This window comes from Chelonia mydas, chromosome 17 (assembly GCF_015237465.2).
Source record: "Chelonia mydas isolate rCheMyd1 chromosome 17, rCheMyd1.pri.v2, whole genome shotgun sequence".
Taxonomy (NCBI): Eukaryota; Metazoa; Chordata; order Testudines; family Cheloniidae; genus Chelonia; species Chelonia mydas.
This window is the reverse complement of record NC_051257.2, coordinates 22,671,473-22,689,377: the sequence shown is the minus strand read 5'-3', so window position 1 is coordinate 22,689,377 and position 17,905 is coordinate 22,671,473. Positions and strand designations below refer to the sequence as shown.

General features: G+C 46.0%; 1 protein-coding gene across 1 annotated transcript in view; it reads right to left on the bottom strand.

Moving 5' to 3' along the window:
• Positions 1-17,905, bottom strand: part of LOC102934149 (myeloperoxidase-like) — a 62,050-nt gene that overhangs the window by 43,463 nt on the left and 682 nt on the right. The window contains exons 2-3 of the mRNA XM_043531290.1: positions 3,068-3,241; positions 1,686-1,809 (exon numbers count right to left, since the gene is read on the bottom strand). Of these exons, the coding sequence (XP_043387225.1) occupies positions 1,686-1,809; positions 3,068-3,241 (298 nt within the window). The remainder of the gene's footprint in view (positions 1-1,685; positions 1,810-3,067; positions 3,242-17,905) is intronic.

Below are 17,905 nucleotides of genomic sequence, written 5' to 3'. Positions count from 1 at the left end.
CTGGTGTGTATCCATTCCACATTGAGGGAGGGCCAAACTGGATAATGAACTTACACTGGTCAGGCTTCTGACTATTGCAAGATGGAAGAGTTCTGGGGTGTAAGACTGGGGAGCTGGGAGAAATTGGCTGGAGCCTCCCTACAGATGGTTCATGAGTGGCTGGGAGATCATTCATGTAATACAGCTGGATGTGTCCCTGCCTGTGGATGTCTGTGTAAGTGCGGTGCCTGTCAGAGGTTTCTTGCTTGACATCAGCATCATAGTGTGAAAGGGATACCCCAGGTTGGTGGGACAGAGGGCTCAGTGGTCCCACAGTCCTGGTTGCACCCTGGGGACCCTGTCACACCATCAGTGGGGGGGTTTAAGAACAAGTTGGACAAACCCCTGTCAGGGATGGTCAAGGTTTATTTGGCCCTGCCCCAGCACAGACGGGATGTACTCGATGACCTTTTGAGCTCCCTTCCAGGTCTACATTTCTATGATTTCTTGTCTACTGTCATCTTAGTTTTAGTATCACTTTGAGGTAATTCATCGAGTTACGTGTGGAGCTCTTCCCTACAAGCTTTGCCCTTTGCTTGGAATGCAAAATCCAGATAATTTTTGCACCTTTGACTTAAAGAAATTCCAAACCTCCTTGTGATGGGGTTTACAGACCTCACACCATGGTAAAAGGAATGGTGGAACAGTATTGGGCCAAGAAGGCCCTGCTCCTCAGCAGCTGCCGGGCATGCTTGCTATGGAAGACCTGCTTAAAAGGGAGTTCTGGCAGAGAATCATAGAATATCAACGTTGGAAGGGACCTCAGCAGATCATCTAGTACATCCCCCTGCTCAAAGCAGGGCCAATCGCCAATTTTTGCCCAGATCCCTAAATGGCCCCCTTGAGGATTGAACTTACAACCCTGGGTTTAGCAGGCCAATGCTCAAACCATTGAGCTATCCCTCCCTCCAGAGGGGTGTGTGCAGGAGACACTGACTACAAGAAGTCAGACAGGCTGCAGCTACTGAGGCAGAGCAATCTACAGGGGAAGGACAGGGACTGGCTGGGATCCCCTTTCCCCTGACTAAGAGGGGACAACTGGATTCCAAGGGTGAGCTAGGAAGCATCCCTGCCCACCCACAGCTGAAGCCCGGAATTACCAACACTGTGGAAGCAGAAGGCTGGGCCATGCCCCAAACTGAAGGGAAACAAGAAGGTAGGAAGTGATACAGGGAAGGCTGATCCAGAATGGCAGTCAGAACCATCCCTCGCCTCTCTCCGTTGGGCCCTTCACTGGGATTCGGTGGCGAGGAAGGGCCCGGATCCCCCTATCCTTCCCTCTTCCCCTGGCCTCCTGAGAGATATTGGAGGACTCCAGGGCTGGGGAGGGGGTGATGAATGGTGGCTTGGCTGCTGGGCCCCAGGACTGCCTGGAAGACCAGCCTCAAGTCTTGGAGAGACTGTCCACAGTTTGACCAATAGGCCCCTGAGCGAAGCCTGCTACACTCCTCCAGGTTAAAGTCTCTTTGTTATGTGTTTGTACAGCACCTCTCTCGGACCCCTCAGTGTTAACACAATACAAATAACTACTAATACAATTGTTTCTGCTTGCTGGAATGATGTTATACCGATAACATTCATGTGTCTATACTGGACACTATATACACTGAAGACCTCTATTACACATGAAAAAATCAATGCTTTACCTGTTGTTGCATTCTCCAGTAATGGTCCGGTAAATGCTACTCCTCGGGCACCTAATGGAACGAATCTGATAGTCGCAACCAGTTGCCTTGGAAATAATTTCCTTCTGCTTCCTACTTAGTACATCTGCAAGAGAAGCCAATCAGAGTGATGTCATTTCTGTCATAATTTCTGGAGCAGTCTCCAATAGTTCCATTTCATGGCTCCCTCAGCAGGAAAGCTCTACAAACAAATAGCATCTCCTTTTAAAACTCTTTCTAGTTTATACCAACAGAATACACCAGTTTTCCTGCAGAATAAAGGCCAGCTTCATATTCAGGAACACACTCAGTACTTCATGTTCTAGGAATCATACTGTTTGCAACCTTCATCTCTCAGCAGTTTTGGAGCATCTGAAGTGGAGGACAGGTATCAGGACTGATTCAAAAGTGCTAATGACAAAATCCCTACATTTAGTATACTTGCCTGATTCAAATACTGAAGAGATAAAGTTCCTTTTGGGGGGTTTAAAATGTATGGTATTTTCAATGGCTATGGTGACATCATCATGGGGGGAGGGATAGCGTAGTGGTTTGAACATTGGCCTGCTAAACCCAGGGTTGTGAGTTCAATCCTTGAGGGTGCCATTTAGGGATCTGGGGCAAAAATTGGGGATTGGTCCTGCTTTGAGCAGGGGGTTGGACTAGATGACCTCCTGAGGTCCCTTCCAACCCTGATATTCTGTGATTCTATGATCATTTGAGGGGACCAGTTAGGGACGTAGCAATGGGAGGATTAAAAAAATAATGGGGCAGAAGAGGAAGCACAGTGGTAGGGACAGAAAATAATATTAATATGGAAGGTATTTCAAACTTGGAAAGAAGAAAGCAATAACAAGGACATTGAGGGTCGAGAAGCAAGGGGCCATACCAGGCTGTTTGTCTCTCAGTAGAACTTCCTGCAGATTTGTGTACTGTACTGCACTAGCAAATTATCATCACAAAACTGGAGTGAGACTGAGGGAACTTTAGAGAAGAGCAGCAAATCCAGCCAGTGGGCAGTAGGGACTAACTTCTGGCCAGGAGGAGCTAGGCAGACAATAGAAATGGTGGGAACTGGAACATCTGGGACACTACTAGACTGGACAATGAAGTAGCACATGTCCAGCTGGGAACAGCTCTGACGGGAAGGTGACTAGATGAGCTAAAAGGTGGGTTCCTTTACCAGGATTTGTGATTGTGTCAGCACTGACCATATTTTGTCATTAAGGGGTTTCATGCCACACCTGGCTCATCAGTAGTTTTGATCCTGGGTATATTGGCCTGGAGTAGAACCATTACTGGACTCTCCTGCCATTGACAGATTTGCTGCTAATTAGTCATTTACAGTCTTATGTGCACAGTACCTGTGATATTAAATTCTCTTTTCACCATGCGAAACAACTTCTTCTTCAGGAGGCGCAGGGTGGTTTCCATGTAATCGGCAGCTCGGATTGCAGACCTGGTTCCTCCCACTGGCTCCTTTAAATGTCTCAGGAAATCTGAGGGGCTGATGTCCTTTTTCCGGAATGCCTCCTTTGCTCTGGAAAAAAAGGACCCCCGAAGTGGTGCACCAGTCACTGCTGTCCACAGCCCAGCCCTCTAAAATGAGACCTGCACTGCTATGTGGGAATTAAGTCCAGGCCCAAAACAACTGAGGAGCAGAGCTGCAGCAGCCAGCTTCACATTGACCTTTCCTGCACTCTGACCAGCAGCCTCAGGGTTCCCAGGTCATCGCTGTAAGGGACACACCATTCCAGTCTGTAACCCCTGCTTGGCAAACATTTGCTAATTTCTGTAAACAATTCAACTTTGTGTTATGCTTCTTCTTATACAGAATCATGCTAATTTATATGAAGTGGTTGGGTCTGTGAATTGCCTGCTAGTGTAGTGAAGGTAGTGGATCTCATGAGACCTCTAGATAGCCTTATAGGTAGTGCTGGGGAGGAGCCAGGGGTCGTGGTATGTGTAGGTACCAATGAGATAGGGAAAGGTGGGACAGAGATCCTGGAGGCCAAATTTAGGCGGCTAGGGAAGAGATTAAAGCACAGCACCTCCATGGTAGCATTCTCTGAAATGTTTCCAGTTCCATGTGCAGGGCCATTGAAACGGAGAACTGCAAGGTCTCAATCTCTGGCTGAGCAGGTGGTGTAGGGAAGAGAGATTAGGTTTATTAGGAACTGGGGAACCTTTGGGGAAAGGAGGAGCCTATACAGGAGGGATGGGCTTAACCATAACCAAAATGGAACCAGACACCTGGCACATAACATTCAAAAGGTTATAGAGGATTTTTTTTAAATTAAGGTCTGGGGCAAAGCCGACAGGTGTGGAGCAGTACATGGTTCAGATGGAGACATCCCTGAGGGATACATTTATTAAAGAGGGAACTCTATATCCTACTATGGAGGATAGGAAAGAAGTTGGTAAATCACAGGTGTGAGCCAGTGAGGAACAGTCAAATGTAAAATAATCCCATTTAAGCATAACACATGAAGGCAAGCAACTGAAGAGTGACAAAATGCACAAGGGCTTATAGCCAAATGCGAGATGTCTCAATACTAAGATGGGTGAACTAGAGTGTCATTAAATGAGGATATTAGTATAACAGGCATCGTAGAAACTTGGTGGAGTGAGGATAATCAATGGGACATGGTAATAGCAGGGAACAAAATGTACAGGAATGACAGAGTAGGTTCGCCTTGGTGAGGGAGTGGCAATACATGTTAAATAAAGCAGAGTCAAATCAGGTGAAAATCTTAAATGAATCATACTGCACAACAGAGTCTCCATGGATAGAAATTCCTTGCTTACGCTGCCAACCACCTGACCAAGATGGTGACAGTGATGGTGAAATGCTAAGGGAGGTTAGAAAGGCTACAAAACCAGAAAACACAATAATAATGGGTGATTTCAGCTATCCTCCTATTGACTGGGTACATGTCAAACCTCAAGGCATATGCAGAAATAAAACTTCTAAACACCAGCAGTGACTGCTTCTTGGAGCATGATGTCCTAGAACCCACAAGAGGAGAGGCTATTCTTGATTTAGTCCTAAGTGGAGAACAGGATATGGTCTGATTGGTAGTTATAGCTCAACTGCATGGTGATAGTGACCATAATGTAGTTAAATTTAACATCATTGTAGGGGGGAAATGGACCAAAAAAAGATCCACCACACAAAAATTTAAGTTTATAAAGGGGAACTACATAAGAATGAGGATGCTAGTTAGATAGAAATTAAAAAGCAGTCACAAGGGTAAAATGCCTGCAAGCAGCTTTAGGCCTTGCTGGAGCCCTAGGCCTCACTAACAGTATGAGCCAAAGGCTGTGAACTAAAGTAGACCTGGCCTTCTCAGAACATCAACACACTAGGTATTAGCCAACCAGATAAGCACATTCCTGCCTGGAGAGGGCACTGAAACACCCAAAGATCATAGAATCATAGACTATCAGGGTTGGCGGGGACCTCAGGAGGTCATCTAGTCCAACCCCCTGCTCAAAGCAGGACCAAACCCCAATTTTTGCCCCAGATCCCTAAATGGCCCCCTCAAGGATTGAACTCACAGCCCTGGGTTTAGCAGGCCAATGCTCAAACCACTGAGCTATCCCTCCCCCACAAGATCTAAAGTTACTGCATAAACTAGGGTGACCAGATGTCCCGATTTTATAGGGACAGTCCCAATATTTGGGGCTTTTTCTTACATAGGCACCTATTAGCCCCCACACTCTGTCCCGATTTTTCATACTTGATATCTGGTCACCCTAGCATAAACACATTCCTAGGAGATGGTACTGGGACGCACACAGACCCTTCCCCAGACAAGGGAGAATGACAGGTAATGGAAGAGGATGTTTTGTTCGAACTAGCAGATACAAGGTACAGGATAATAATGAAAAGCATGTGGTATGTAATACACAACTTGTTGGTGTTCTGACAGACTCAGGCTGGACAGCTGTAAGAGTGGTGGAAGGCAAGTATATTAGTCCTAGAATGATAAAGGCCTTTTCCCCTATAAGATGAAAAGGGGTTACCTCAGGTTAGTTAGGGACACCTGAGTCCAGCTAAGGCATGCCCGAGACCTTTAAAACCCCCTCCTCCAGTGAGAGATGGGAGGGGACACTAGCTACTGCAGGGCTAGTGGCCGCAAAAGAAAAGCTGCTCCAGGGGGGAGAGCTGTTTGCCTCCCTACAGGGGAAGCTACCTAACAGACTGCCTGTTTACGGGAAGGACTGGCACCCCACAGCCAATAATAAAGCCACCACCCTCAGAGTGAGGGTAGGGAGAGATATTCTCCTTTGTTTTGTCTTGGAATTGTTTTTTTTTCCCTTTGTTTGCAGAGGCACCCTGCCCGGAAAATACTGGGGAATAAACCCCCATGTGGGAGAGTAAATCCTGTCCAGAGTGGGGCTGACTTACTCCAGGCCCACCACGCCAGAGTGGGAAGCACTGAGCCTGCCAAGATGCATGAAGTGCCTTGCCACAAGTGATGTCAGGAGCAGGATCTTGGCACAGCGAGGCAAGAAAAATCACCCCCAAATTGGACAACATAGTGAGGGCCCTGGTGAAGGCAGTGTCGGCACAACAAGAGGATACCAGGGTCCAGGTGGCCGCCCAAGAGAAGTCGGTACAGCTACATCAGGAGACGAATCAACTGCTGATGAGCCAGGCAAACCAGAACTGAGCCTCCCTGCAAGAGGTCGTGAACTAACTGAAGGCCCTTATCCCTCCGACATGTGGCCCTGACAGGATGCGATCCCTAAGGGCAAGCATTTACCTCCATAAGATGACATGGTGGATGAAGTGGAGGCATACCTTCTCACATTTGAAAGATGAGACCAGTGGGCCAGTATCCTCACCTCTTTACTGTGTGAGGAGGCCCAGAAGGCCTCCTATGACATGGCAGCAGAGGCTGCTACAGACTACCCACAGTTGAAAGTTGAGATCCTGGCAAGATCCAAGGTGACGACAGCTATAAGGGCTCAGAGGTTCCACGAGTGGAGGTACCGGGAGAGCAAAGCACCAAGGTCACAATTGTTGGACCTGATCTATCTAATGCAGAAGTAGCTGCATCCCGAGACCCAGAGCACAGAGAAGATTTTAGAACTCTTAGTGTTGAAGAGGTTCATGAGAGGACTGCCGCTGGGCCTACGAGGGTGGGTTGGCCAGAATGACCCCTCCTCTTATGACGATTTAGTCTCACTCAGAGAGGTAGTTGGTGGCCAGAGAACTTTCTCGGACTACCTGGGAAGAGATGTATTGGACCAAGAGACCAGGCCCAGCCCCAAAGGCCGAGACCTCCGAGAGTTCACGTAGGATTATGTTGGGAGGAAGGACACCAAAGAGCAGCCTGAGGCCACAAAGGGACTTGGGGAACTGGGGAGAGAAGCTTGAGGGTTAAGGCCCAATAATCAAAGAATAGGAGGATGCCCCAAGCTACGTATAGATGTTATTATGCTTGTGGGGAACTAGGACATATAGTAGCTCTATGTCCTAACACTGAGGAGCTCTTGCAGTGCAGTCTAGTTGATCATGAAGATGTAACTTAATAACCCTCATGGGCGCTGAGATGATCCCACATAGCTACATGAGGCCAGTTAGGATGAGTGGCATAGAGACCACTGCGTTAGTAGACTCTAGCAATGCTGTCACGCTGGTCTCAAGGAAAGTAGTGGGGTGGAACCAGCTGTCTCAGGCCAAAAGCACGGGAATAACCTGCATATATGGGGATGTCAATTACTACCTGACCATCCCTTTACAAATTGAGGTTCAGGGAAACACCACAAGAGTAACAGCTGGTGTGGTCCTTAAGCTCCCATATCTGGTGCTCATAGGACGAGACTTCCCAGGGTTTGGAAAACTATTCCCAGTGGAGGAGTCAGAGGAAAGTAGTGACTCCAGGACTGATGCTGAGGCCCCAGCAGATAGCCCTCCTCTAGTTTTCTCTGAATTAGCCCAGGACTTATTCTCTGCAAATGGAAAGCCCCAAAATAGTAGGTGAGAAAGGAGGGGGGACAAAGGATTGGGAACCAGTATCTTTGCCCAGAATCAAAAGACTGCGCTCATAGGTAAGCAATCTCATTCAGCAGGCAGGGAAGCAACTCAGATAGTTGACAAACCAAGCTGGACCCATTCCATTGAGACCAATTCTGGGGATGAGACGAAAGTAGGTCCCCTTGCATTTGGACATATTGGTCCCTTGTATAAGAATTTTGGGCAGGACCGTTTTCATGTTCTCTTCACAGGTACTAATGCGGAGAGTGGACCAGATGATACATCTTAGGGAAGGGAGCAGAAGGAGACTCCGCCGATTGGAAGGCATGAGATGCACTGTCCTAGGGTTGGGGGTTCAAGACCACCGCTCCCAAGAGAAGGAGGCGGGTGGTGGTGGTCGGGGACTCTATCCTCAGGGGGAGAGAGTCATCTATCTGCCGCCCCGACCGGGAAAACCAAGAAGTCTGCTGCTTGCCAGGAGCTAAGATTCGCGATGTGACGGAGAGACTGCCGAGACTCATCAAGCCCTCGGATTGCTACCCCTTCCTGCTTCTCCACGCGGGCACCAATGATACTGCCAAGAATGACCTTGAGTGGATCACTGCAGACTACATGGCTCTGGGGTGAAGGATAAAGGAGTTTGAGGCGCAAGTGGTGTTATCGTCCATCCTCCCCGTGGAAGGAAAAGGCCTGGGTAGAGACCGTCGAATCGTGGAAGTCAACGAATGGCTACGCAGGTGGTGTTGGAGACAAGGCTTTGGATTCTTTGATCATGGGATGGTGTTCCAAGAAGGAGGAGTGCTAGGCAGAGATGGGCTCCACCTAACGAAGAGAGGGAAGAGCATCTTCGCAAGCAGGCTGGCTAACCTAGTGAGGAGGGCTTTAAACTAGGTTCACCGGGGGAAAGAGACCAAAGCCCTGAGGTAAGTGGGGAAGTGGGATACCGGGAGGAAGCATGAGCAGGAGCACGTGAGAGGGGAGGGCTCCTGCCTCATACTGAGAAAGAGGGGCTATCAGCGGGTTATTTCAAGTGCCTATACACAAATGCAAGAAGCTTGGGAAACAAGCAGGGAGAACCAGAAGTCCTGGCAAAGTCAAGGAATTTTGATGTGATTGGAATAACAGAGACTTGGTGGGATAACTCACATGACTGGAGTACTATCATGGATGGATATAAGCTGTTCAGGAAGGACAGGCAGGGCAGAAGAGGTGGGGGAGTTGCACTGTAAGTAAGAGATCAGTATGACACAAGGAAGAAAGGAAAGCAGCAGAATACGGACCCTGGACTTCAGAAAAGCAGACTTTGACTTCCTCAGGGAACTGATGGGCAAGATCCCCTGGGAGAATAACATGAGGGGGAAAGGAGTCCAGGAGAGCTGGCTGTATTTTAAAGAATCCTTATTGAGGTTACAGGGACAAACCATCCCGATGTGTAGAAAGAATAGTAAATATGGCAGGCGACCAGCTTGGCTTAACAGTGAAATCCTTGCTGATCTTAAATACAAAAAAGACGCTTACCAGAAGTGGAAGATTGGACAAATGACCAGGGATGGGTATAAAAATATTGGTCGGGGATGCAGGAGTGAAATCAGGAAGGCCAAATCACACCTGGAGTTGCAGCTAGCAAGAGATGTTAAGAGTAACAAGAAAGGTTTCTTCAGGTATGTTAGCAACAAGAAGAAAGTCAAGGAAAGTGTGGGCCTCTTACGGAATGGGGGAGGCAACCTAGTGACAGAGGATGTGGAAAAAGCTAATGTACTCAATGCTTTTTTTGCCTCTGTCTTCACGGGAAGGTCAGCTCCCAGACTACTGCACTGGGCAGCACAGCATGGGGAGGAGGTGACCAGCCCTCTGTGGAGAAAGAAGTGGTTCGGGACTATTTAGAAAAGCTGGACATGCACAAGTCCATGGGGCCGGATGCGTTGCACCCGAGAGTGCTAAAGGAATTGGTGGATGTGATTGCAGAGCCATTGGCCATTATCTTTGAAAACTCATGGCGATCCGGGGAAGTCCCGGATGACTGGAAAAAGGCTCATGTAGTGCCCATCTTTAAAAAAGGGAAGAAGGAGGATCCTGGGAACTCCAGGCCAGTCAGCCTCACCTCAGTCCCTGGAAAAATCATGGAGCAGGTCCTCAAAGAATCAATTCTGAAGCACTTAGAGGAGAGGAAAGTGATCAGGAACAGTCAGCATGGATTCACCAAAGGCAAGTCATGCCTGACTAATCTAATTGCCTTCTATGACGAGATAACTGGTTCTGTGGATGAAGGGAAAGCAGTGGTCATGTTGTTCCTTGACTTTAGCAAAGCTTTTGACACTGTCTCCCACTGTATTCTTGCCAGCAAGTTAAAGAAGTATGGACTGGATGAATGGACTATAAGGTGGATAGAAAGCTGGCTAGATTGTCGGGCTCAATGGGTAGTGATCAATGGCTCCATGTCTAGTTGGCAGCCAGTATCAAGTGGAGTGCCCCAAGGGTCGGTCCTGGGGCCGGTTTTGTTCAATATCTTCATTAATGATCTGGAGGATAGTATGGATTGCACCCTCAGCAAGTTTGCAAATGACACTAAACTGGGAGGAGAGGTAGATACGCTGGAGGGTAGGGATAGGATACAGAGGGCCCTAGACAAATTGGAGGATTGGGCCAAAAGAAATCTGATGAGGTTCAACAAGGACAAGTGCAGAGTCCTGCACTTAGGACGGAAGAATCCCATGCACCGCTACAGACTAGGGACTGAATGGCTCGGCAGCAGTTCTGCAGAAAAGGACCTGGGGGTTACAGTGGATGAGAAGCTGGATATGAGTCAACAGTGTGCCCTTGTTGCCAAGAAGGCCAGTGGCATTTTGGGATGTATAAGTAGGGGCATTGCCAGCAGATCGAGGGATGTGATCGTTCCCCTCTGTTTGACACTGGTGAGGCCTCATCTGGAGTACTGTGTCCAGTTTTGGGCCCCACGCTACAAGAAGGATGTGGAAAAATTGGAAAGAGTCCAGCGGAGGGCAACAAAAATGATTAGGGGACTGGAACACATGACTTATGAGGAGAGGCTGAGGGAACTGGGGATGTTTAGTCTACGGAAGAGAAGAATGAGGGGGGATTTGATAGCTGCTTTCAACTACCTGAAAGGGGGTTCCAAAGAGGATGGCTCTAGACTGTTCTCAGTGGTAGCAGATGACAGAACAAGGAGTAATGGTCTCAAGTTGCAGTGGGGGAGGTTTAGGTTGGATATTAGGAAAAACTTTTTCACTAGGAGGGTGGTGAAACACTGGAATGCGTTACCTAGGGAGGTGGTGGAATCTCCTTCCTTAGAAGTTTTTAAGGTCAGGCTTGACAAAGCCCTGGCTGGGATGATTTAATTGGGGATTGGTCCTGCTTTGAGCAGGGAGTTGGACTAGATGACCTCCTGAGGTCCCTTCCAACCCTGATAGTCTATGATTCTATGATTCAATGATCCGCTGTATCACAATATGAGAAAGAGGTTATTGAGGTGAATGGGGTCTTGGTGGAGGGGAAAACCAAAGGCCTAAGGCCATACTTTGTTATAAAAAGAGATCAGTTATACAGAATAGTCAGAATACCAGATAAAGAAGTGGAGCAGCTTCTGGTACCTCAAAGACACCAAAGGGCAGTATTACACCTAGCTCATAGTCATTTATTTGTAGAACTTCTAGGGGTGAATAAGATCTTATGTCAATTCCTATGGAGGGTCTTTTGGCCTCCTTCCTGGAATAAGCTCACTTAAGGGCCCCTTTAGAACCTCGACCAAGTATTGACATCCCATTCAAGAGGATAGCCATGGACCTGATAGGCGCACTGGAGAAGTCGGCCCAGGGCCATCAATGTGTGCTTATTGTTCTGGACTATGCCACCCAATACTTGGAAGCTGTACCCCTATAAAACACAATGTTCAAAACGATAGTGAAGGAGTTAATTCAGATTTTCTCTAGGGTAGATTCAAGGATCAAGGAACCCGCTTTGTGTCAAAATTGATGAAGGACCTATGTGTGATGCTCCACACACAGGCCCTGCAAACCTAAGTCTCCCATCCACAGACTGCCGGCCTCGTCAAATGCTTTTACAGGACACTGAAGAACATGATACAGAAAGTGATGAGTCATGATGGAACCTTGCTAACTTACCTGATGTTTGCTATAACAGACTTCTACCAAGTTTTCTCCCTTTGAGCTGGGGCTGACTTACTTCAGGCCCCCACCGCCAAAGGGGGAAGCACTGAGTCCGCCAAGGTGGAAGAGGTGCCTTGCCACAGTATCAATGTATAAAAGGAGAAGTCATAGGAAGGGCATGTTTGTCCTGGTTTAGGAGACAGGATCATGTTATGTTAATTGAACATACTAATGTTTGTGTACCTGCAGGTCCTCTGGGGCACTAGTACTGTGCTTTCTCCACGATAAACTGGCCAGGTGCCTTCACCACCAAACTGAGTCTGTGGTCTTTCTTTATGAGTAACACTGAGGTCTGATGGATCAACATGCTGCTCTCTCTACTAGTGCTGCTAACCCCAGAGCTCCAAGAACGCTGCGGCACCAGCAACACTCCACAGCATGAACAGCAGCAGCCTGGAGACTACTTAAAAACACCAAAACAGAGGCTCAGACTAAAAGTTTGCCCCAAATCATGAGAGCCAGTAGGAGACCCAAAAGTGTGCCCTCATGGCTAAAAAACAGCAGAGTGATGGAGGCTGTTAGAGGCAAAAAGGCATCCTTTAAAATTTGAATGTCAAGTCCTACTGAGGAAAATAGGAAGGAGCACAAACCTTGGCAAGTAAAATGTAAAAGTATAAAAAGTCAGGCCAAGAAAGAATTTGAGAAGCAACTTGCTGAAGACACAAAAACTAACAGTAAACATTTTTTTACAGTACATTGGAAGCAGGAAGCCTGCCAAACAAGCAATGCGGCCACTAGATGATAAAGGTATTAAAGAAGCATTCAAGGAAGACAAGGCCATTGCAAAGAAGCTAAATGGACTCTTTGCATCAGTCTTCACGGCAGAGGATGTGAGGTTGATACCCACATAAGAGCTGTTCTTTTGGGGCAACTGAAGTACTGTCCCAAACTGATGTGTCAATAGAAGAGGTTTTAGAACAAATTGAAACTAAACAGTAAGATGGTGTTCACCCAAGAGTTCTGACAGAACGCAAATAACAACTTGCAAAGCTACTAACTGTAGTGTGGAACCTATCACTGAAATCAGCCCCTTCCCCAGGAAACTTGAGAGTAACTAATGTAACACCAATTTTTAAAAAGGGGTCCAGAGGAAATCCTGGCACTTGCAGGCCAGCGAGCCTAACAAGTACCGGGCAAATTGGTTGAAACTATAGTAAAGAAGAGAAATATCAGACATACACATAAACAAGGACAGAAAAAGAACGAATGGCTGGAAGCTGAAGTAAGCAAAATTCACACTGGAAATAAAGCTCACACCTTTTAACAGTAGAATAATGAACCATTCAAACTGCTCACCAAGATTGATAGATTCCCATGTATTCCAAGGCCAGAAGGGACCATTGTGATTATTTAAGATGACCTCCTGTATAACACAGGCCAGAGAACTGCCCCCCAAAAATTCCTAGAACAGATCTTTTAGAAGAATATCCAACACAACTCTCAACAAATCATTCCAATGGTTAATTACTCGGACCATTTAAAATGTTCCCCTATTTCCAGTGAGACTTCTTAATCTAGCTTCAACTTCCAGACTTTGGATCATGTTATACCTTTCTCTGCTAGATTGAAGAGTCCATTATTAAATATTTGTTCCCCATGTAGGTACTTATAGACTGTGATCAAGTCAGCCCATCACCTTGTCTTTGTTAAGCTAAATAGATTGAGCTCTTTGAGTCAATCACCAGAAGCAGGGCTACGTGTCTGTTATGGAGGTCACGGAAGTCATGAATTCTGTGACTTTCCTCGTCCTCTGTGACTTCTGCAGCTGCCGGTGTGGCTGACACAGGGCTCCCAGCTGCTTGGGCGGCCCTGGAGACAGCCACACCAGCTGCTGTAGGAGCAGCTCTGCAGCCAGCCGCTGGGGCAGCCTCACAGCCAGCTGCACTGGCCTGAGCAGTGGTCCCAGGGGCATCGGGAGCAGTGGTGGGTGGGCGCCACCAGGGGGCAGTCAGAGCAGCTGCTGCTCAGTGGCTCCTGCAACTGGTGCCACTGGCCCCATGCCCCCCCCCAGAGCAGCAGCCCCCCAGCTTCCCCACCTGAGCAGCAGCCCCCCCGACCCCCAAATTAAGATTTAGTCGGGGTATATAGTAAAAATCATGGACAAGTCACAGGCCGTGAATTTTTGTTTATTACCCATGACCTGTCCATGACTTTAACTAAAAATACCCATGACTTAATCATAGCCTTAACCATAAGGCATGTTTTCCAGTCCTTTAATCATTCTTGTTGCTTTTCTCTGACCCCTTTCCAAATTATCAAAATCCTTCATAAATTGGGGGCATCAGAACTGGACATAGTGTTCCATCAGCAATGCCAAATACAGAGGTAAAATAACATCTGTACTCTAACTTGGGATTCCCCGCGATCACATTAGCTCTTCTGGCCACAGCATCACACTGGCAGCTCATGTTCAACTGATCATCCACCATGGCCCCCAAACCTTTTTCAGAGTCACTACTTGCTAGTCCTCCATCCTGTAAGTACAATCTACATTCCTTGTTCCTAGATGTATACATTTAAATTTAGCTGGATCAAGTTGGTTTGGCAGAATCTATTTGCCATCAACCCATTTTGATTTGCATTAATTACATTATCTTCCTTTAATTCTTTAATCAGTTGAGTCCCGTATGAGCCACTCCATTATCTTGCCAGGATTGATGTCAGGCTGACAGGCCTATAATAATCCAGGTCATCCCAACTGCCCTTTTAAGAAATTGGCACAAAGTTAAGCTTTTTTCCTCTCTTCTGGAACTTCCCCAAGATTTATTGAAAATGAACAATAATGGTCCAGTGAGCTCCTCAGCCAGTTCTTTTAGAACTCTTGGGTGCAAGTTATCTAGACCTGTTGATTTAAACGTGTCTAACTTTAGTAACTTCTATTTTAGCATTCTCCAGAGATACTCGTGAAGTGTTATCACCATATGATGAGACTATATCATCTGTTTTCCCCCCACATGTCGAATAGAAATATTTATTGAACACTTCTGCCATTTCTGCAATTATTATTGCTAGTTCTATCTTTTCAATCTAGTAATCGTAACAGTTCCTAATATATTTTAGACACTCCTCCTTATTTTCCTTAACTCTCCTTGGCTATAGATTTCTCCTTGTGTCCCTTGGTTTTCCTTATCAATTTCCTACAATTCCAAACTTCTGATTTATTCATTATTATCAACTTCCCTTTTCTTCTGTTATATATTTTGAATTTTCTATAGCTGCCTTAAATTCTCCTCTAAACAAGGTTGGTTTTTCACCCAGGACAGCCTTCTTCCTTAATTGTGAAATTTTGGCTTTCAGGGCACCTGTTAATGTGTTCTTAAATTATTCTCAATTATCATTCACAATTTTCTAAATAAATTCTTCCTCCCAGCTGATGTGGCTCATAATTGTTTTCAGCTTTGTGAAAGTGGCCCTTTTAAAACACCACATATATGTGTTACTGGTCTGGACTTTATTCTGCTTGCGCATTATAACTGTGATCTAGTCATGATTACTTGTACCTAAACTACCACTAATTTTCAGTTGTGTGAGCCATTCCCCTTTATTTGTTAGGACAAGGTCTAATAAAGAATTTCCTCATGTTGGCTGTAACACTTTTTGAGTTAGGAAATTGTCACCAATCATGTTTAGCAATTCCAAGGATGTTTTAGTACTGGAAGCATGAGGCCTCCAGTATATATCACTCAAATAGATCACACAACTTTTTTCCTACACATTTTAGATGGGTGTGTAAGAAACCAGTCATCCTGTTCCCTTGGGTGGTTTGGTGATCTGTAGCAGACACTAAATGCTACTCCTTCTTGTTATGTATCCGTTAGGACATTGATCCATAAGCATTCAAGATAATTTTCTTCCGAGTTATCAGCGATTCAGAAACAGGCAATGCCATTTTTGACAGAGTGCCAACCCCCCACCCCTTTTGCCCACTCGATTCTTCCTGTAAAGGTTATAACCATTGATTTGAATATTCTAATCATGCAGTCATCCCACCAGGTTTCAGCAATATCAACTAGTTCTAATTTATGCTCATAAACAAGCAATTCCAGTTCCTCTTGTTTGTTACCTAGGGCCCTGACATCAGTGTGTAGGCAATTCAAGAATTTCTTCTCTTTATGTCCTTTGTTTCCTTGATCAGTTCCGTTCTCGACATCTCAAATTTGTGCTAGCTGATTGCTCATCTCTTCTCTCTTTTTACCCTTGCCTTTTGTTATTTTAACCTCCTCCTGTGGATCCAGGACAAGAAGTAAAAAGACTGCTTTTCAGGTAATGAGGAACCATAAAGTACATCTACACTGCAATCGAAGACCCGTGGCATGGCCGCAGCTGGCCGGGGTCAGCTGACTCAGTCTCACAGGGCTCGGTCTGTGGGGTTAAAAATAGTGTAGATGATTAGGCTGGGGCTCTGAGATCCTGTGAGAGGGGAGGGTCTCAGAGGCTGGGCTCCAGCCTGAGCCCCAACATTTACACTGCTATTTTTGGCCCCACGGCCTGTGCCCCATGATCCCGAGTCAGCTGACCCAGGCTCTGAGTCTTGGTGCCACATGTTTTTTATCACATATCACTAGAGCTTATCAAGTCAAAGTGTACTTGCTGAATTTCTCCTGGAAAGGAATGGGGAGTTAGTGCAGATTCAGAAGCACAGATGTCGTGTGTACCCCTAGGGAAACACCACTGATTAAATGGGCAGCTGAATTCTGTATCTGCTGGAGTTTTAGAGCGGTCTTTGGCAATAGTTGTATGTGGAGTGTATTTCAGTGCTCCATTCCAGAGGTGATAACGGCCTGGAAAGCCATGGCGAGATCCATGACCGAAAGACAGGAGCATAGCCTAGCAGGCGGAAATAAGGAGACACATTTCATAGAGATCATCTGGGGCTATCAAAGTCTAATTCACTTTTTAAGAAGTCTAAGGTTTTTTGTTTCAAAATGCCCTGGGTTAACATCCTGCTGCTGGCTGGGACTGGACATACATGAAATAGTACGAAAGGCAGGTAACTAAGTGTTGTAGAAGCTGGAGTTTCTATGACACTTTCACCTTCAACTCCAGGTAGAGGAAGCTACAATAGTCTAATCTGGTGATGGTAGTAGCAAGTATCACAGTGGGAAGGGATGAAGAGTCTCATTGCCAGCCAGAGGCGGACTAAAGCAACAGTAGCAAGTAATGCAGTCTGTGTGACCAGGAGCAAGGAAGATCCAGGAGGAACTCTGTTCTGCACATTATCTTTCTGTTTGGACATGATGCTTACATCACTAAACCAACACCTGTATAAATACGCAGCACTATCCACCTTATTCCATCCTTCCAAATGAATGGAATGTCCAGCCAGAGCAGATAAATATATCAGCTGGATATTTCTGCAAAAATTAATAATATTGGAATAACCAGATTGATATTCAAATGGTCATTATTAGGCATTAGAGTTCATACCATCGTGTGATAAATAGCACAGTCAATGTATAATCAATGGGAAAAAATGTTAATTTAGTCACCAAAAATGCAGTTTTAGCCAATGAAAATCTATTTGTGAATTTTTGTTGAATTTATCAAATAATGTTGATAAAAATAATATGTTTCTGAAATGTTGAAACAAATTGTTTTATTTTGGCCCGACTTGAAAGTTTTCATCTTGATTTAAGGCATTTTAGCAAAAGCAACGCAGGATAAGCCTCACAAAATGGCTGCGTAGGAGAGCAGAAGGAGGAAGCCTCCCTTTTAACCATTAGCCCTGTGGCTACGGCACTCAGCTACACTGTGGCCAGTTCAATACCCCTTTTGTCTGCACTTGGTCTTGGGTCTCCCAGATGAGTGCTCTCCAGGCTTTTACAGAGTCATGGTTCTTTTTCCCCAGCCCAATGACTATTCATAGTCATTCAGGATGTCTTCACAGAAAAAACTCCAGAAGCTTGTGTCTTTATTGTTTCTTGATTTAATTTAAGGAAGGTCTTAACCTGAAAACATTTTAAAATACGTCTTCACCAAAAAAAGGTAGAGTTGCCAAAAGAGAATTACACCTAAGTCTGGACAGTCCA